General features: G+C 34.0%; 1 protein-coding gene across 2 annotated transcripts in view; it reads left to right on the top strand.

Moving 5' to 3' along the window:
* Positions 1 to 14,737, top strand: part of LOC116513146 (N-acetylgalactosaminyltransferase 7) — a 46,332-nt gene extending 31,595 nt beyond the window's left edge. The window contains exons 4-12 of one of the 2 annotated variants that reach the window (XM_032224032.1): positions 1,854 to 1,984; positions 2,181 to 2,260; positions 3,584 to 3,766; positions 5,402 to 5,519; positions 6,811 to 6,933; positions 7,441 to 7,659; positions 9,279 to 9,377; positions 10,573 to 10,701; positions 12,090 to 14,737. In XM_032224032.1, coding sequence (XP_032079923.1) covers positions 1,854 to 1,984; positions 2,181 to 2,260; positions 3,584 to 3,766; positions 5,402 to 5,519; positions 6,811 to 6,933; positions 7,441 to 7,659; positions 9,279 to 9,377; positions 10,573 to 10,701; positions 12,090 to 12,227 — 1,220 coding nt within the window. In that variant the 3' untranslated portion in view covers positions 12,228 to 14,737. Of the gene's footprint in view, positions 1 to 1,853; positions 1,985 to 2,180; positions 2,261 to 3,247; positions 3,431 to 3,583; positions 3,767 to 5,401; positions 5,520 to 6,810; positions 6,934 to 7,440; positions 7,660 to 9,278; positions 9,378 to 10,572; positions 10,702 to 12,089 lie in introns of both variants that reach the window. The other variant, XM_032224033.1, reaches the window with a different exon arrangement.
* Positions 14,738 to 21,190: the final 6,453 nt, after the last annotated feature.

Raw genomic sequence — 21,190 nt, 5'->3', positions numbered from 1 at the left:
TTACAGCGGTAGAGACTAACTTGGTTCTGCACCTGATAACTGCAGCAAGACTGTTGGTGGCGCAATATTGGAAGAAGGAAGACTTGCCTACAATCCAAGAATGGACATTGAAAGTAACAAACTTAGCCGAGATGGCTAAAATATCGGCATATCTCAAAGATCATTCAAATGAGATATATAAACGAGACTGGAAAAAATGGATTGACTATATACAAAATAAATACGGGACTAAGAAATTCCAGTTAGCCTATGCTTAAGATCAGAAATGATTTAAACTGTTAAAAGTCAGTTCAGTAAGAAGAAGCTAAGGTCAATCTAGAATGTCATTAATTTCTTTATTTCTTTTTTCTCAATAGATTTTAGACTGTGTTAGTTAAAAATCCATACCGTGTACGGGTTCTGGGAAGTCGGGGGGGGAGGAGGAGGGGGGGGTGGGGGGGTGGAGGGAGGGAGGGGCACACACCACAAAAAAAAAATTGTACTTCAATGTTTTAATGATTGACAAATGATGACATATTTGTGTTTTTTTTAAAAGAAAAATAAAAAAGTTCTGTTTAAAAAAAAATGATGCAGCAAAGCAGCTCTAAAACATAACATTGCCACCACCATGCTTTATAGTTGTATTAAATTCTTCTAGTGGAATGCTGTCTTTGTTTTTCATCAATTGATGCCAGTTGTTTGGTGATCTTTTAAAAACCCCTTCTTAGACTCATAGGGATCTACAATCTTTCTGAAATTATTGGAGAGCTCATTTGAGCAGGGTATGATGACACCGCAACTTCAACAACAAAGAACAAATGAAACTAAATGTCTGAGGTTTTAGGTTCCTTCAGATCCTTTCTAATACTGTTCTAATCATTTACACTTCATCTGATGCACTTGATTATAATTTTAGGCATTTGAGGTAGTGATAAATATGTTTACTTTGTAAAGTGTACTTTTTCCTCATGCAAGGTGTACTTACTTTTTCCAATTGCAAATATTTAAATGACACATAGACATTATATAAATAATGCATTACATTTGTTAAATTCCTTTATTAATGTAATTGAAATAAGGATCAAATATCTATATCTTGAAATATGTTTTAAAAATGTTACACAGTTTTTTACATGTATATGTATTGAAGGTATTTTAAGGATCCTAGAATCTTTTGTTTTCAGGGTCAGATGTATTAATAAATTACAGGTACCAATATATCCTCTCATCATATCTTGATTGCTAATAAATGAAGTATTTTATTTTGTGAGTTAAAGTATTGATGATTTTAGAGGGGTGATGTATGTCAGAGAGCAGCAATAGTATTTTATCATTCTTCTGATGTCAGTTGAGTATTTTACACTGGTAAGAAGCCTAATTTTTAAAATGAAATCTGAAATCATTGTTTTAAAATGGCATATATACATTTGTGACATGTCTATAAAATTGGTTAGTATTTCTTTTGCTTTTCTGTTGGTAAAAGAGTTTAAAATATAAGGATATAATATATGCCCATAATATATCAAAGGTTAATTTTTCAATGTTACATTTTCAATGTTGCCTTTCTGTTTTGTTCTATACTTGTGAAATAATCAAGAAGTAATTCTTAAGTGAGCTTGCAGCTATACCAAATTTACATAATAAATTTGACATCCCTAACTTTTGGAGAATAATCAAGAAGCAATTCTTAAATAAGTGTGCATTTATCAATAAATATACCTAAATTACACATTGAATCTGGCATCCTTGATTTTTGGGGTATGTAGATATGTAGTCAAATATATGTTTGTTTTTAATATAGATGTAATTTGTATTGTTAGCTCAACCTTAAATATTTATAACGTACATGGAAACCTCTTTTTATTATTTGATAGAACACTTAAAAGAAAGACTAGAGGATTATATTAAGCAGTGGAATGGCCTTGTAAAGATTTTTCGAAATGAAAGGAGAGAAGGTTTAATTCAAGCTAGAAGCATTGGAGCCCAGAAGGCTAAACTTGGAAAGGTAGATTACTGTTCACTAAATAAAATCCTTCTTTCCATATAGTCTCAATTTTGCTTTTAACAGATATTAATCCACTTTATTATTGCAATCACAGTTCTTAATTGCAAAATTACATTTAAAAAAATAAACTCAACATGCATTTTTATAAGAAAATATAAACTAAATTGAAATCTCCTTTCCTCTTTGTTTTTTAAAGGTTTTAATTTACCTTGATGCCCACTGTGAGGTGGCAGTAAACTGGTATGTGCCACTAATAGCTCCTATATCTAAAGACAGGTAATAATTTGCTTATTTCTATCCCTCAGGAATCCTTTAAACATTGTAATTTTGTAGTATCCCAGACAGATAATCATTTTTTTTAAATGGGTAATTTTCTAACACATTTTTTCAGCTGCCCAAATAGAAGTTTGCAGGTTGGCTGATAAAACTATGCTTTCTCTAGAAGACTAATTTAGGAAAAATACTTAACAGATTTTATCTAAAATACACTTAGAACTGTAAATAGTTTAAAGTTCTGTTATTACCTAAAGACATCAATTGCATAATTGATTTCACTTGTAATGCAAACAGTTGAAAAGTTACTATCCATATTTACATAAACGAAGGCTACATTGAAATAAAGAATAAAAATCTAAGTAGTCCTCAATGTGCAAAGCAGAATTGCATATGAATTGTCAGAAATAAAAGATATTATTTAAATTGTTCCCTTTCCTTCCTTTTAAATAATTAGATTGAGTAATTATAGCAAACCGCTAGTTTTTGTTTCACAGTGTTTAGAATTCATAAATGTATCTGTTAAAATAGTATATTTGCTAGCTTTAAATCAGGCCCATTTTTTTAAAAAAAAATGCATGACATGTTTAAAAATGTATGTTAAAATATTATATTTGCAAGATTTATATTGTTTTTTTTTTATTGATGACATGTTTAAGAAACTGGCAAAATCACTTGACAGTCCTTCTGCCTTATGAAACCAACAAGACAAATGCATTTAACAGCACAATACCACATTATTCATCATTCCCTTTGACAATTAATTTTCAAGAATCTATGCAGAAAAAGATAAATGTATTCTCAGCATTAATTTGAATTAATTCTGTTAATTCATAATCCCTATTCCTCAGTTTTGTTTTCTAGGAAAAGTAAGTGTATGTCTGTGTACTGTATTTGTTCAAATTATTTGGGTAAGGCATTAAAGATAGTGGGTAATCTATTAGATTAGACAGCTTAATCTTGTCTCTTCCCCTTCCATAAATATTTCAGAACTACATGCACTGTGCCTCTAATAGATTACATAGATGGGAATGACTATTCCGTTGAACCACAGCAAGGCGGGGATGAAGATGGCTTTGCCAGAGGGGCCTGGGACTGGAGCTTGCTATGGAAACGTATTCCATTAAGCCACAAGGAAAAGGCAAAAAGAAAATATAAAACCGAGCCATATCGGTAAACAATATTGTTTTGTTCTATTGATCTTTGTGAATTCATGCTTACCTAAATTCTTTCATTTCTCCCCCTTTCTTTTCCATGAACCATGGTTCGTTTAAATGTGCCATATGCCTTCCTTCATCCTCACCATCATCATCCAAAATCCTGCAGAACCACATGTACTGTGCCGCTTATAGATGTCATAGATGGCAACACTTATAATATTGTACCCCAAGGGGGTGGTGACGAAGATGGGTTTGCTAGAGGAGCATGGGATTGGAGCATGCTCTGGAAGAGGGTTCCCCTGACCAAACGTGAGAAGGCAGTGAGAAAGACAAAAACTGAGCCGTATCGGTAATCACTAAATGGCTTAAATGTTTTTCTTTTTCTTAAGGATGTACTGACCTATTAAATACTTGCATGATCTTCCATTCTTAAAAATAATGCTTTAAAATAAGCCCTTTCTTTTTTCACTAACCTGTGATCAAGCATTTCTAATATAACTAAATTAACCTTTGCAACTTGTCTATAGTATGTTTATCTACTAAAATTTCTAAGCAACATATAATACATTATTGCTGCTTTAGGAATTGCTTAGAATGGATATTGCAATTTTCACATCCTTCAGGTTATTAATGTTTCCTAATTCAGTGCATGGTTATTATTCTTATTGATTAGAAAAGTAATGAAACACTTCAGGCATCAAAATGGGAAATAGCAAAGCATGTTGGCATCAGTGTAAGCTTGCTGCCCTTCTGACATCTTGGGCCTGTTTCCAGTGCATTGAATTGCCTTATATATTATTTTATTTTGCGTTGTATATTTTAACATATTTGAATGACACTGAGATTAGTTTCAATTATTAGCAGTTGTGTGATAAAATATTCTGTTATGCTATGCTGAAAGGGAAATCATAGCAGAAAATTGTAAATGCTTGCAGCTATTGCTCAGTTTTTCCATTCAGTGCTGGGTCTACCCCAAAAGAAAGTAGAGAATACATCCAGGGCCAAGAGTTTTGACAAAGTTACTTCTGCAAAACAGGTGTTTGGCAGGAGAACACCGTGGCCAGAGCTCTCTCAAGCTTGGTGTCAGGAGAAGAGTTGACCAGATTAATTGAAGTATTATTAACACTGATGACAACAAATACAAGCAAATACATTTGCTGTAAATATTTTGATTTTGTTGATTTTCACAATTCTCTTTAATTTGTTTTCACCAATAAAATGGATGTCCAAGAAGAAAATATACCTACCTGGAAAGGAATAAGATTATTCTAATTTCCCTTTTCCCTCTCCCCATATTAATAGACCTATGGTTCTGCTTTGATTCAATTATTCTTCACTAACAATGCAAACTGGCTTATTTTATTTTCAAATGTTCTTTCCCTTTAGCTGAAGAAATCTGTTTTTTAATCATTTCCTGCAGTTTTTAAAAATTGATGCATTGCTTTTATTTTACTTTGTGATTTATTGATATATTTCATTGAAATTATGAAGCATTGATAAATTAATTAAACATTTTTGCTTTCTAGCAAAAAAATATTTTGACCCATTCTCAAATCCAGTCAACAAGGGTTTTTCAATAGTTTATAGCAGAAACTTCAATAGCATTCCAGTCACTTGACCCACTAAGAACTTTTTTTTAACCTTTACATGTTTTAATCTATTCTGAATTGATACAACTATTGGCACATGGTGATTAATGCCTCCTTATGTAACAAATAAAACAAGCTGTAATTTTTTTCCCTTTTAAGCTTGGAAAAGTAACTGTTTCATTTTAGCATTTTTCCTTTGTATTATTGTTTAAAATTCTTTGAAAGAAAGAATTAAACATTTAATCTATTTCAGTATTCCTAAATTCTAATTATCTTATTGTGACTTCAGAATCAATGCTTTATAATTTCTGCATATCTAAATTATTCCCTGTTTCTTTAATAAAATAACAATTTATGTCATGCTACACAGAGACACATATTTTTTTATCTTCTAGATCGCCTGCCATGGCTGGTGGATTATTTGCCATTGAACGTGATTTCTTTTTTGAGTTAGGCCTCTATGATCCGGGTCTACAAATCTGGGGTGGGGAAAACTTTGAAATATCCTACAAGGTAAACAGTCATTCCAGAGAGTCTATTACCATTTTTCAAGTCATTGTGTGATCACTTTTCGTGACCTTCATTGATAAAGGGCCTAAATGACTTCTCCATTCTTATAACCTTATAAGAATAGCCGCCCGGAGTCCTTCGGGATTGCGCGGCCTATAAATCTATTAAATACAATACAAATACAATAATCTGCTTCTAGTGAAGGTTATATAGACAGGTACATAGTATTCTTTCAGTTATGTAATCCTTCATTGTGGATAATCTTAAATTTATGTTTGTTTTGTTTTATTCTTTAAGGCCAGTGCTTTGTTTCTTGGGAGGTTTTTTTAAAGCCAAATATAGCTGTTTTTCTGTAGGACTTTTAAAAATAGCACATTTAGTTATCTTGAATTTGTTCCTTATTTGCCTAATATTTTGGGAGTTTGGCTTAAAAAGAAATTTGCAGAGGTGAAGTTGGAGAACTCTTATATATATAAGATTTAAAATATGGCACTTTTTTAAATAACCACTTCGTAATTTTGAAGTTTGAACAAGGTCAGGTTGAATAATACTGTACATTATAAGTTGAACCACTTCTGTGGCCCTGAAAATTGTACCTATATCTTTACAAAGTAAATTGTTGGCTAGATAGAAAATTGTCAGTTTCACCACACGTCATTGGATAATCTTTTTGATGAAATGATATCAAAATACATAAAAACAGAAGTCCATTTATGAACTAGAGCAATATTTTTGAGTAAGCCTACACAGATACAAAAATATTTAAAATGTAAAATTATCTAGCCTGTTAAACTATTCAGATGATATCAAGATTTTGGTAATAAAAACAGTATTGATATAATATCATCCAAGTGTCTAGCCACATCTGGGTTTATTTCAGTTCAATCTTGCTAATAAAGTCAAAAATTGTATTTCTTTAGTGTGCTAAAATTTAATATATCAACTTGAAATCTAATGAACATTTTGCTATGGTCTGAAAAAAATAATATGGTTCAGACTTACGTTGCATTTTTTGGTTTTAATGTAAGACTACAAAATGAAACGAGTCTCTAAAATAACTTGCAGACATGACTTCATAATTTGGAATAAATCCAGTTCTTATAATCTTGACTATTTTATTCATATTGAACATTACTTATGTTTTTTTTTCTTCCACATAAAGTGTAAACTGCTCATTAGATTTAATTAGGGAAGACATATTTCTTTGGTCATTTTGGTACTAATGCTAAGAGTGCAGTTCAATTTAAAGCTTTCAACATAGTGTTGATTTGGTAAAATCTCCTTGTATATTCAGATTTGGCAATGTGGAGGAAAGCTACTGTTTGTGCCTTGTTCTCGTGTTGGGCACATATATCGTCTCCAGGGATGGCAAGGGAATCCACCTCCAGCTTATGTTGGGTCATCTCCTACTTTAAAGGTAATGCTTATGTCACTAAAATGTTAATAATATAAACCTACTATATCATTTCGTGTTAATAATTAAATTAAATTAAAGCTGTATAAGTTCACAACAGATTTATTTACTAATTTAACATATGGCATACAATGTCAGGGAAATCTACGCATGCTAGACACGCAATGTAGTCCGCAAATTCTAAATTCCAAGTTCATTCCGTTGAACCAAGTTAGTAACAGGGTTAAGAGGATCTAGCTCCCCTATTGACTTTACTTGTCAGAAGGTCACAAAAGTTGATCACATGACCCTGGGACACTGCAAACACGATAGTTGCCAGATGTCTGACTTTTAATCACTTGACCTTGGGGATCTGCAATGTTCATAAGTTTAAAAAAATGGCCATGTCATTTTTATCAGTGCTGTTATAATTTTGAATGAACAAGTCATTAAATGAACTGTTGAAAGTTAAGGACTATCTGTAGTTGCTTTACCTTTTTCATATGTATGCATTAATTTTGTGTTTTACAGAACTATGTCCGTGTTGTCGAGGTCTGGTGGGATGAATTCAAAGATTATTTCTATGCTAGTCGTCCTGAAACAAAAGCACTAGCTTATGGTGATATATCAGACCTGAAAAAATTTCGTGAAGATCACAGATGCAAAAGCTTTAAATGGTTTATGGAAGAAATAGCCTATGATATAACTTCTCATTATCCTCTGCCACCTAGAAATGTGGAGTGGGGAGAGGTAATTTCTCTTTCATCTAAATCAGTATTTTAATACTCTCCTCAGCTAATACTAGCCTTGTCTATCTAAGAATGCATGTTAGATGAGGAAGTAAAAGGAATCTTGTAAGAAATAGGTGTCTTCTTATATGTAGAAAAGGAATTACAGTATTTAAACAGTTGGAACCATATTAGATCACATAGTAAACCATATTAAATTAAATTCAGATTTTCTGAACAAAACCATCTTGTCAGAAAACAGTGCTTTTTTCATGTAGGAGTTGCTAACCAACTAGAGATACACATACCATTATTGTTGCCTGAGCTGAAACTGAACATTTAGATTTTTTTTGTAAACCCTTGCAAAAAGTAGCAGATATTGATGTATTAACGTGAAATTTTAGGCATTATGGTATGGAAGAGAATCAAAATGTATTAGTTGTATGAACAGAACATTGTTTCCTAGGTTTAGGCACTATAAAAATGAAAACACATTTTTAAACTAATTGTTATGGATAGAATGGCCCTTGTACTTTTTCCAGAGGAAAGTTTTGTAATCAGTATTTTGTAATAAATAAGCCAATGGAAGTTAAAATAAGTATTGTCTTTATGAAATTGAATTTAGAAGGCAAAGAGAAGGGTTAGTAAAGAAGTGGTTTATTCCTAATGATGCTCATTTATGAGATAGATAAAGATTGAGACAAACAGCCAAATACTGTTTCTTAAGAAAATAGGAAAAAAAACAAGACAAATCTGGAAGATTTTAAAATAAAGCTTGCAGTTATTGCCACGACCATTTTGCCATTCATTGATTCAAATAATTGGCCACTGACATCTGCCAGGTATAGAGAATTAAATAAAAGCAATAGTTACTGAGAATGATTCAGAGGAATTAAATTTTTGCTTTACTTAAATAGTATAATATCACACATCATTAACATCTTGCCTACCAATTACTTGTTTGAAATAAACTCCCTGTTCTTTGCCTATAACAAGAATAATTCTTATTCTCATGCAGCAGATATTTTCAATGTATTTCATTAGACTTCATTGATTATTGTGGTTGCTGCTGTGAGATAATATTTAATATATATAATACAGTTTGTGGCTATCGTAGAGAATATTAGGACAGATACATTTATGGATGTCATTTTTGGGGAAACCATGCTTTAGACAGTCAGTGAAATTTATAAAGGTAGAGTTCTCTGTGCTAATAATTGAGAATTGAAAACAAGATTAGGTGTATGTACAAATTCTCTTTCTTGTTTTTCAATTTAGTGCTCCATAATCCAGGCTAAGGAACTTGTGGCCTCTAAATGTTGGTGAACTACAGTTCAGCAGCTTCTACTATGCCCCCCCCCCAAAAAAAAAAGTTGTGGCTATAGTTCACCAATACCCGGAGATCCTTATCTCATATCTGAAGCTCCTTTGAGAGTGAACATAACATGCATTAATTATAAGGAGAGTTATAGGGTTTACTTTGAATCTTTTGTTATTTGATATACTATTTACCTTTATACATGCATGGGTTATATTAAGCTGTTTTGCTGTAGTTTACAAATAATAGTTTTTCCATATAATTTCTATTTATTATTAATTTGCTATATTATAACAGTAGTGCAAATCATAAATGTGTTTCAGATTAGAGGTTTTGAAACAGCATACTGCATAGATAGTATGGGTCATACCAATGGAGGCTTTGTGGAACTTGGTCCATGCCATAGAATGGGAGGAAATCAAGTAAGTAGAGTCAGATAATAGTTTCAGTTGTGAGCCAAAATATTAAATAAATTGCTTATGACTTTAAAATTGGAAGCTGCTCTCCTTCCCAATCCAAGAAACATTTTTGTGATATAAACACCATATAACAAATTTTCTTATTTGTGTGTGTGTGTATCATAAGTTATTACTGTCCCATATTCCTTGACCCAATAAATACTATGTATACTTAATCTCTTTTATTGAGTTATTTGAAATTGTTTCTTTTTTAAAAAAATAAATGCTTTCAATGTAATGTATACAGAGAAACTGTCTATATGTAAAGAGATTTGGGTTGTAATTCTGCTTCAGTTTATATGATTTTGAAAAATAAACTAAAGCAGCCAAAGTGCACAGATTTTAAGTTACTACCTTAACTTTCATGCCATGTAAACAGGAATAATATTCTCACTCGATATTTAAGACTTAGCAAGGGATATGGTGACTCTGGCTAAGACGCTGAGCTTGTCGATCAGAAAGGTCGGGAGTTTGGCGGTTCAAATCCCTAGCACCGGGTAATGGAGTGAGTTCCCGTTCCTTGGCCCAGCTTCTGCCAACCTAGCAGCTCAAAAGCATGTATAAATGCAAGTAGAAAAATAGGAATCACCTTTGGTGGGAAGGTAACAGTGCTCCATGTGCCTTAGGTGTTTAGTCATGCCTGCCACATCACTATGGAGACATCTTCGGACAGCACTGGTTCTTTGGCTTTGAAACAGAGATGAAAACCGCCCCTTAGAGTCGGGAACGACTAGCACATATGTGTGAGGGAAACCTTTACCTTTAAGACTTAGCAGTTTAGTTTCTGTGTACAGTTCACTTATTTTAGTCTTTCAAATAAACTTTTGTTCTAAAATTTTCTGAATTCAGAAGTTGAAATACAGAAGTCCCAGAACCTTCCTCAGGAAATTGCTTATTTGAAATTAATTGTTATTAATTTCTTAGCTAGAAATAGATAGATACGCTTTCAAATCTATTCTCAAATGGTAATATTTAGCATATAGCTTTTTAAATTTTTTGTCATAATTATTTATTTTTGCCAATACATATTTAAGTATGCCTCTTTGGTTATATTTATAGGCTGATTTCAGTCTTACTTGTATGCATCAATACGTTTTATATGCTAACATTTTTCAGTTTTTAGAACAAAATATGCATTGTTTTTAATATTCATTTTTAGCTCTTCAGAATTAATGAAGCTAACCAACTCATGCAGTATGACCAGTGCTTGATTAAAGGACCTGATGGATCTAAAGTTATGATTACACATTGCAATTTAAATGAATACAAGGAGTGGCAGTACTTCAAGGTATCTGATTAGTACTGAGAGTTCCATTAGGATAATGATAAATAATTCTATTTATGAATTTTAGATTTAAATCATAGCATAAAACAGGTTGATCTAAACATGAGATATTATCTTTGGATGAATGGGTTCATCTATGTAACTGCCTTTGTTCATCATAGGAATTATTACTGGTTATAAACAAGATTTAATGAATTTATCCACAACATAGTATAGTCCTAATATGTATGTATGAATATGTGTGTATGTATGTATTATTTTGTGACTTAAAAGGCAAGGCGGAGAGGAAAATAAGTTGCAGATACACCAATAGTGTGATATCTATAGGTCTTGAAGTACTTATTTACTTAGCAATAGCAATAGCAATAGCAGTTAGACTTATATACCGCTTCATAGGGCTTTCAGCCCTCTCTAAGCAGTTTACAGAGTCAGCATATTGCCCCCAACAACAATCCGGGTCCTCATTTTACCCATCTCGGAAGGATGGAAGGCTGAGTCAACCTTGAGCCGGTGAGATTTGAACAGCCGAACTGCAGAACTGCAGTCAGCTGAAGTAGCCTGCAGTGCTGCATTTAACCACTGCGCCACCTCGGCTCCTTACTTTCCTCCTTACTTATTTTTAAAATTTGTTTGCTACCCGAAACCTTACTGCCCTCTACATGGCTTACCGAGCTTCCATTATACAATACAATGCAAAAGTATAATAATTGAATAATGCAATTGGCAGTTAAGCAGTAAAAGTTATAATGTAACATTCATAGGATGCTGGCATCTGACCATTTCCAAAATGTACATTTAAAAACTGAATAGTGGGACAGAAAGGCTGACCCCTTGCAGGACTCATACTGGAGCTCCTGCATATTTGATGCCTCAGCCTCCACTATAGTCAATTGAGACAGGTCCTTCAGGAAGGTAAAATACCTTTATAAAATTGAGCTTTATGTTTCCACCCTTCAGAGCTGGTCCAGAAGGGGATTGTGATAAGATGGTATCAAGTCACTTCAGGACCAGGAGGGTCACACTGTTCCTAACTGAACCTTACAACAGACAACTCTTACTTAGGTGCTCACATACCTAAGTCCCAAAGCTTTAGTCACAGAATTTTATTTTCTTACTCAAAAAGGAATATTTTTATTGGGTCTGGTTTTTCTTTTGTGTATATATTACTAGTACAATGTATTTGAATTCCTATGTGTAATTTTTTTCTTGTGAATCTAAATAGCAGCTTGTCAAAAACTCAAGATTCATAGAATTGTCAGGCTTAGGCAGGTTGCTCCCACAAATAGTTCCTAACCTATATTCCTACTTTGCTGTTGAGAAGTTAAAGAAAAACTAAATTTGATTTGTTGTTTTTAATTAAAAACTAACAGCATATTGCTTTTGCTTTTCAGAATCTTCGTAGATTTGCTCACATCTCATCAGGGAAATGCTTGGACCGTTCAGAAGTTTTACATCAAGTATTTATTTCAGATTGTGACTCAAATAAAGAAACACAAAAATGGGAAATGAACAATATCCTAAGTGTGTAAACAAAATAGCTGCATCTACCTACTGACAAATGTAATTTGTATAGAACTGAAAATAACCTGAAAACTGCTGCAACTGTTAACTTGTATAGCTGGGAGCCTGGAATGTCCTGATCTGGATGAAGGACTTAGATGAACTGTGATAGATTTATCATCTGCAGTTAATGTTTACAAAAACTGCTCTTACCTTAAACGTCAATAGATGTTTACATCTCTTTGCTTTCTTTTAGGATGTTGTTTTTAGATGCTCTGGCTTATCATTTAAAGTGCTTTGACTTGTTTTACTGGAACAAAGTTAGAAGCACAAGCTTGGATCCAAAGTAGTAGGAGGTTGTTTCTACATGGGTAAGAGGTCATTTCCTTTTCCTCTTATGGTGACAACCTTATCCTAGAGCCCTCCTTAAGGACCTTCTATAAACGTTCTGAATGGTAAAGGGCTGAAAATCGGCAACTTCCCAGGTGTGATTAAGTGCCTTTCACTTGGGCACAAACAAAAGAATTGGATCCAAGTATTTGTTGTCTTCTTTGGGATTACACTCAGGGGTTTGCAGGCAGTTTGTTTTTTTAATTCCAACATTCACACTTGAAAAAAAACTTGGCATATAATATGGGATTATTGACTTGTTATATATTGTTTGTTTTTACATTTTACTAAGCACTGCCACAGGTTTATAGCCAAGGTGGCCTTCTTTCACAGTCATGCTGCTTTTTTGAAAAAAGAATCTTCAGTATATTTAGTGTTTCCTTAATTTTTCCTCCTTAACTGACCAGAGAAATTCATTACAGGATAAATATATTGAAGTCTCTCTTTTCATATTAGGAACAGGAAAAATTTGCAATGCCCACATTATGTTTAAATAATGTTCTAATTTTACTAGTATACTCTTTATTCCTAATTAGTACATTAAATAATTTGTGCATAAAGCATACCAATAATATGATATGGGTGTCCAAAATAGCAATGTTAAAACATCTTGAACATTTTGAATGATTAAATTGGTGTAAAGGGTAGCACTTAAATCTATGAACCATTGGAACAGATTAAGTCTTCTCTAATTTGATGCCTCAAATGGAATTTGTTGCAGATACAAGCACTCCCTGCTATATTATCCCTTACATAACAAAATATGTCAGAAATGAAAAAAATTCTACATCTGCCTAATATTGAGTAGCAAAATTTATCCAGTTCATAAACTTGAATCCAATTTCTTAACAATTTCTGAATTATTTTACAGGCAGTATTTGGTAAGAAATCTATCCATGTATAGTAGAATTGGAGAGTGGGTTTTTGTTTCTGGTACACAACTTGAGAACTTCATTCTTCCAAATAAATAGTTTAATTAAGAGATGTTTTGAACAATTAGATTTGCCCATAGCATGAAGACAAAATCAAACGTAGAAAATTAAATATATACAGCACAATTAGTATTGCGCTATGACTCTGTTTCAGTTTCAGAAACGTACTTGGGAGAATTCAGTGACGTAAACATAATATCTGTCTTCATTTTTTTAATGTATTTCTTTTCCTGAGAACACGAGAGCTGTAGAGGGAAGCTGTACAATCTAAAACTGCTTTAGAGTTGCATGTAGGTTCTCTAATCACACTCCTGGTACTTCCTGAATCACCTTTTCCAAACTATTTTGGAAGCATTGCTTAGTCCTAACTAATTTAAAAAAGAATACTTAAAAAAACTTTGGTTAATAAAATACATTTTTGGTGAGAATTAAAAAAATGTCCAAATTAAATATTCAGTTTTAAAGAGTGATTTCAATGATTACACTGTGGGTCAGGTGTGAAGTGCTGCACACCTATATTCTACTGAAATACTTAATGCATAGAATCAATTAATTCAGATTCATTTTAAAATTAGATCATTTTAAAATTGTTTTATTTTGAATTACACATGAGTGGCATGGTAGCTTAATGGTGAAGACGCTTGTCTCCCACTCAGAAGATTGAGAGTTCAATCCTAGGTGGCGGCAGATATTTCCTAGAGTGCAAAAAAATATCTACTGATGTTCAGCTCCCTCCAGTTGCCCCAACCTTAACCCAAATTAAAGGATTATGGAGTCGTAAATAGGGAGTTTATTGAATTACAAAAATAATTTCAGTAGTGCAAATCTTTGGCACTGATTTTATCTATTCCTCAAAGAGAGTGATGGAGATTCTTTATTTAAAAGGATAAATGCTGACCCTAAGACAAGATACATGTAATTTAGTTTTAGAGTGATTTTATTTTTCAACTATCTGTCTTTTGGGTATTAAAAAGTGTTAATAATTTAGAAATAAAAGTGGAAGAAGATGGGAAAAGGGTGATAAAATTTCTGGGCACATTTAATATTTCCTTGAATGAAATTATTTCATTTTTGAATATATATTAATCATATTACTATGCATAAGTGAAAGAGATTGCACATTGTGCAAGTGTGTATGTGCTAAATGGGTATTGTGTGCAATCCATTTAAAATGATACTGTATGTGAGAATGGATCTGTATTTTTAAACGTAAATCTTATAACATAAGCCGTTACTCCTAATGACTTTTCATACAGTAACCTGCTTTTTAAGAAGTAGATCCCATATCCTTGCTCTGTAAGTTGATCACTATGCATTTTTACTCATTTTATAAATTTGATTTATGCAGATTTTGATACACTGTATGTTTCTGTAAAGATTGTATAAATCTAAAAAAGTTTTACAAGAAATAATCTGGGAATTTTTCTGTATATCTTCTGGGCTGCTTGTTTTTTAGGTGAAGAAATAAATTTTAACTTGTGGGTTTATAATATGTTTGCACCAATATTGATCATGTTCATAAATATGTTTGCACCAATAATTGATCATGTTCATAATCAAAACATTTTGAGAAAGTATATATATAAGCAATATAGGTAGGTGCTAGGTGCTAGAAGGGATTATGATATTAACAGCATCAATTCATACTACACAGGAGAAGGCAATGATCAACCACTCTGTATTTTTACCAAGAAAACTACATAATGTCAGAGATATATAAAGTGGAAATGGGTTTTGCCCTACAGATAGAAATAAAACATTATGCCTTATCAATTTAGCTGAGTTAATCCAGGTGAGGTGGTGGCTATTCCAGTGGTCAACCCAGGTCCACCTAATGTAAAACTCAAATAATTCAGGTTTCAACTGAGGCAAATTTGGAACAATTCTAGGCAAATAGGGCATTTCTGAGAGCCTTCTGCTTCTCTTTTGCATGAGGGATGTGCAGCATCCTGTCCTCTGCATTGGATACCTATGTGTTGTGGTCCACTGGCAGCCTGCAGAGCTGGTAGTAGAGTCGGAAGCATGGAGGTTGGGGAGGAACATGGGCCAGTCCTGGAGTCTGGGGAAGGTTTGGATGAGGGTTCTGCATCAGAGGCAGGGGGGGGGGGGCAGCGCCATCTGGGAGTTTTGTACTGCCTCTGGAGCTTCAAGAGTCAGACATCAGTGAGGCAGAAGAACAGGTTCTCCCTTTTCCCAGTGTGTGCATGAACTGGGAACTGCCAAAAGACAAGAACAGTTAAGACAGAAGGAACGACTCAGGAGTAAGGCTTGGAGATTGGCCCCTGCCATAGGACATAAAGGAGGAGCAAAGGCACATGAGCCTTTGCCGGAAGCAATTTTATTCATGCTGGTCAGTTTATCTTCTGAAGCTCTGTTTTGACTCTTTGCTCTGTGTGGCCTTGCCAAAGTAATTGCTAATTAAGTCTTTGGCAGCATTTCAAGGAAGATAAAGGTGGGTGCTTATCAGCCTTATCCCGAAGACTTTGGCAGCCTACTGTAGGACTCTTTACAACTATTTGGGACTCATTATGGGCTGTTAATGAACATAATTCATGGCCTTTGAAATAAAAAGAGGGTTCTTGGGACTAAGCATGTGCTTTTTACTGTATCAGGAAGCCTAGGTCAGAACACTAGGCTGCCTATCTTCCAAGCACCTTGTTTCTGCATAGCTTGAACTTACAGCACATGCACCCTATATTTTTATCCTTACCATCCTGCATTCACTTCTCATGTCTTTCTACCACCACTGGAAGTTTCCTTGTTATTCCTGTCCTGGAATGCCTTTGGTAAAATATCCAGCTCTGAACCAACAAAGCACACAAGCTTTGATCCATGCAGAAGCATAATCAATCCATACATGGAATAATGTATTTATTTCTAAGACAAGAATAATAAAGTACCAGTGTTTTCCAGAAAATAAGATCCAGTCTTATGTTTTGTGGGGCTCCAAAATAAGCATTAGGGCTTATTTTGGGGAAAACACGATGTCAGGGTGATCAGCCTGGCTGGGCACTCCATCCCTCTAGTGCACTCACAAAAGGCGCATTCTGGAGCTGCGCAGCCCGTGCTATGCAGGTAGAGGTGCAAGAAAGACACCCAATCCAGACGCGGGCTGCCAGCAAGCTGATGGGCAAGCAGCCACAGGAGACTTGTCTTTGGCCTCTCAGCTTGCCTGCGGCCCATGCGGCGCATCCAGATTGTGTGTCACTTCCCCCCATGTCTCTGCCTCATCTGCTGCAGTGCTGCCATGAAAAGATAATCCTCCCACGGCCGGCCGGCCACTCCAGCCCATCATCTCTCAGCTTTCCCATGGCACGTCTGGATTGTGTACTTCGCCTCGCCTCTGCCTGCTGCTTGGACAGGTGATCAACACCCCTGTGCTATACAGGCTGTGGCTGCTGCTGAACACCGTCAACCCTCACACCTTTACTACCTCCGGTACTGGCAACTTCCTCCCCAGCTGATGATGATCTTAACTAGGGCTTATTTTGGGGGTAGGCTTTCTATTAGGAGCACGCTAAAAATCAGGCTCAAAATCTTATTTTGAAAAGCAATTTATTGTATGAAGGCAACTCTTGCATCAATTTGCACTTGAAAATAGTTGCTGTTTGTGCTGGCGTGTGCATTATTATGTGTGTTGGTAAAAGAATTCAATTTTCAAGTACACCTGTTTTAAAAAGCAGTAAGATATTAAGGTAAGAATCAATGTGATTTTGAGACTTGCTGTACTACAAAAGGGAAGTATTAAAAACTTAAGAATTGCATTTCCCAATCTAGCCATTTTGTAGATAACTCAAACATAAATATTCTTGAATAGGAATGAGATGGAATGAAGATTTTCCATCAATTTTTTTATTTCATTTAGATTGTTAGACTGCATACTTAACTATGAAAATAAATAGATCTTGAACTAAAAGTAAATATAACTCTTAATAACTTCATTGGCAGACATAATTTAGCAACAGTTATTGTGGATATTTGGCATGTCCATTCTATTCTCAAAGTTGAGGTGTTTATGCTTAGAAACATGTTCAGTGTAAACATAGTTTTATATCATATCCCTTATCCATTTATTTATAACAATTAAGAAAGTATATAATTAAACTGAATTTGCTACAAATTTATCTCCATATATGCAATAATTAATAAAATCCCTACAGTGATTATTTCCTACTATAAAAAGGATGTAATAAAACTAGAAATAGAATGGGGGAAAGAAATGAAAGAAAAGTACTAAGGAAATCAGGGGAAGGCTTGCCAATAGAATATGCTGCCATGATTTCTGCTGAAACTACAACAGTCAGGAAATTATGTAGCACACACCAAAGAAAAGTGGCATCAGGAAAACACATAGTCTGACCCTGCTTGATCCCTCATTCTGGGATCCCGCCAGGTTTTACTTGATTAAAAATCAAAAGCATTTTGAGTCTTGGTTCTGCTGAAATGCTGCCACATTTAGTGATTCACAGAATTTCTTGAACTTGAAAAGGGAGCTGCAAATTGGTAAAATAGAAAACAGTATATTTTTCATGTGGAAATAGGAATATTTTAGTTATGCTTCAAATATAGAAGTATAAGGAACTTATTAGGTATGATTTTTCATTTTTCTTCCATAGTAGTTGTACAGTTTAAAGTTTTTCTTAATGTATGATAAGAATCTTGTATTCTAATCAGAACTAGTGAGACCTGAGTAATGTAAGAAGGCAAAATTAGTCTGCCTAAGATCTGTTGCATTTACAGGTAGTCCGCAACTTACAACCACAATTGAGCCCAAAATTTCTGCTATTTGTGAGTTTTGCCCCATTTTATAACTTTTCTTGCCACCGTTATTAACTGAATCACTGCAGTTGATAAGTTAGTAACTCGGTTGTTAAGTGAATCTGGCTTTCCCATTGACCCTGCTTCAGACGATTACAAAAAATGATCACATAATCTTGGCAAACAGCAAGGGTCATAAATGTAAACCCGTTGTCAAGAGTCTTAATTTTGATCACCTGATCATGGGGATGCTGCAAAGGTCACAACTGAAAAACAGTCATGTAATTTTTCAGTGTCGTTATAACTATAAATGGTCACGAAATGAACTGTTGTAAGTCAAGGACTACCTATATAAGATCTGTGCAGTTAATAACTGCATCCCTTATAAAACAACCCCAATATTACATATTACTGAAATACATGTATATGGAGATTTTAATCAATTATGCTTTATTTAAAAAATACATTTTTGTCCTTAATATTGTACCCTAACAATGTTTTAGAGTTATATAAAAAGAAAGTATACTGTCTTTGAGATCTATAGTTTACGTATCAGGATATAGTAATCATCCTTAGCAGTTCTTAAAAATAGACAAATACAACCTCAGATAAACAACACGACATATTATTTCACAAAAAGAAAGCAAAAGTGGAGAAGCTTGTGTGAAAAACAAAGTATATTTTATAATCCAATAGCTTGTAGAGCAACGTTTACTTGAAATAATTGTGTTCTGTCTGACTTTATCACATCGTTGTGAAGGAATTTGCTCACTCTTTTTTACACCTTTGCTTCAGTTCATTGAGGTTTGTGGACATTTGTTTATACACAGTTCTTTTGAGGTACTGCCATAGCATTCCAATCAGGTGGAGATCTGGACCTTGACTGGGCCATTGCAACACCTTGATTCTTTTTTTTTCAACTATTCTGTTGTAGATTTGCTGGTATATTTGGGATCATTGTCCTGGTGCATGACCTCTATAAGAGCCGAGGTGGCGCAGTGGTTAAATGCAGCACTGCAGGCTACTTCAGCTGACTGCAGTTCGGCTGTTCAAATCTCACCGGCTCAGGGTTGACTCAGCCTTCCATCCTTCCGAGGTGGGTAAAATGAGGACCCGGATTGTTGTTGGGGGCAATATGCTGACTCTGTAAACCGCTTAGAGAGGACTGAAAGCCCTATGAAGCGGTATATAAGTCTAACTGCTATTGCTATGTTGTGTTTATCTTTTTTTAATACCAGCTGAGGACTAGATGATTTTTACTATAAAGGTAAAACCATAGAATTCAAAGAGGGTTTATTTTCTTTTTCACATGTCTGTAAATATATAAATTCCTATTACAATAATAATATAACTTAATCTGCACTGATTTCAACTGCTTGCATAAAGTGTTTTGGTCATTGAAACAAACCATAGACTATTACATTTTTCACAATGAAGTTTATAAATTGCCTTTAGTAGATTTTTTTACTGGAAATTGAAAACAATGTTATAATTTATATAGAAAAGTATAAAAATGTTTAAGAATCCCTCAGCTTTAATTTCATAAATTGAGCTACTTGGAAATAAATTAAAGAAATTGACTTTACGTGTAGCATTATTTTTAAAGAATATTTTTCTCTGTATTTTGGCTCCCTTTATTTCATATTTGAAACATAGGTAAAATAAAAACTAACCAATTAGTAAAGTATTCAGTAAGATAATTAATGCTTGAAAACAATTCCACTCTACAGTTTACAGAAGACTTATTTATAGAAAGTAGGTATTAAATTTTACTGGTTTCCACATAGCTTGCTATTGTTAATCTGATACAGCATGAATAGTCATAGACTCAGAAGAGCAATGCAGATGTTTAAATCCAGTCAATATTTGCTGCACGAGCCAGATTAAAACCTTTCAGCTATATAGCCTCCATATGCAATAATGAGACATCCAGCTCCATTTGAATTGGTTCTACTGTCCATTCTGGTAGGAAATTTGTATTCAATCCAAATCAAAAATCACAATGTCTTGAACCTCATACAGATCATCCTTACAACAGTTCATTTAGTGATTGTTCAAAGTTACAACAGCACTGAAAAATGTGATTTATTACCATTTTTTCAGTTGTGACCTTTGCAGTAGCCTCATGATGATGTGATCAAAATTCAGATGCTTCCAACTGGTTCATATTTATGTCTGTTGCTGTGTCCCAAGGTTATGTGATTCCCCTTTTGTGATCTTCTGACAAGCAAGGCCAATGGGGAAGCCAATTTCACTTAAGAAGTAGGTTACTAACTTATCAACTGCAGTGATTCACTTAACTGTGGCAAGAAAGATCAAAATGGGACAAAACTCACTTAACAAATGTCTCACTTAGCAACAGAAATTGTAGACTCAATTGCAGGCATAAGTCGAAGACTACCTGTATTCATTATGCTGTGTGCTGCCTAGCATAAGAAAACTACTGATCTGTGCAATTTGATTCTTATCACAATCCCATTCATGATTAAAGATGAAGATTAAACACATCTGTATCTTTTAGTGTCAGTTCATAGGGTTTCATATTCCCTTATCATATTCATTGCTGTTTCTGATCCTGTTGCATTTCCTCGGGATGTATTAAAGCATGATAGGCAGAAAGGGCCATTGTACTTTAAGAGGGAAATTGATCAAAGCAAAAATAAAGTGGAACAAGTACTTTCTGAAGTGTGGCACTTATACAGCTTTTGCAGCAGTATCATACTACTGGCTTATATTCAGTTTGGAATATGTTATATATGAAAACATGGTTTTTTTGTTTTGTTATTGTCTTATACCCTTGCATTGGGTTTCTATCTCTTAAGGAAAAAGTCTACACTTTTCATGATTAAGTTTTGTTACTTTCAAATAATTCTGATAATTATAACCTGCCATTTCTATTTTTATAGCCTATC

This window comes from Thamnophis elegans, chromosome 9 (assembly GCF_009769535.1).
Source record: "Thamnophis elegans isolate rThaEle1 chromosome 9, rThaEle1.pri, whole genome shotgun sequence".
Classification (NCBI taxonomy): Eukaryota; Metazoa; Chordata; class Lepidosauria; order Squamata; family Colubridae; genus Thamnophis; species Thamnophis elegans.
The sequence above is the reverse complement of the archived record's forward strand: the minus strand, read 5'-3'. Positions and strand labels throughout refer to the sequence as shown.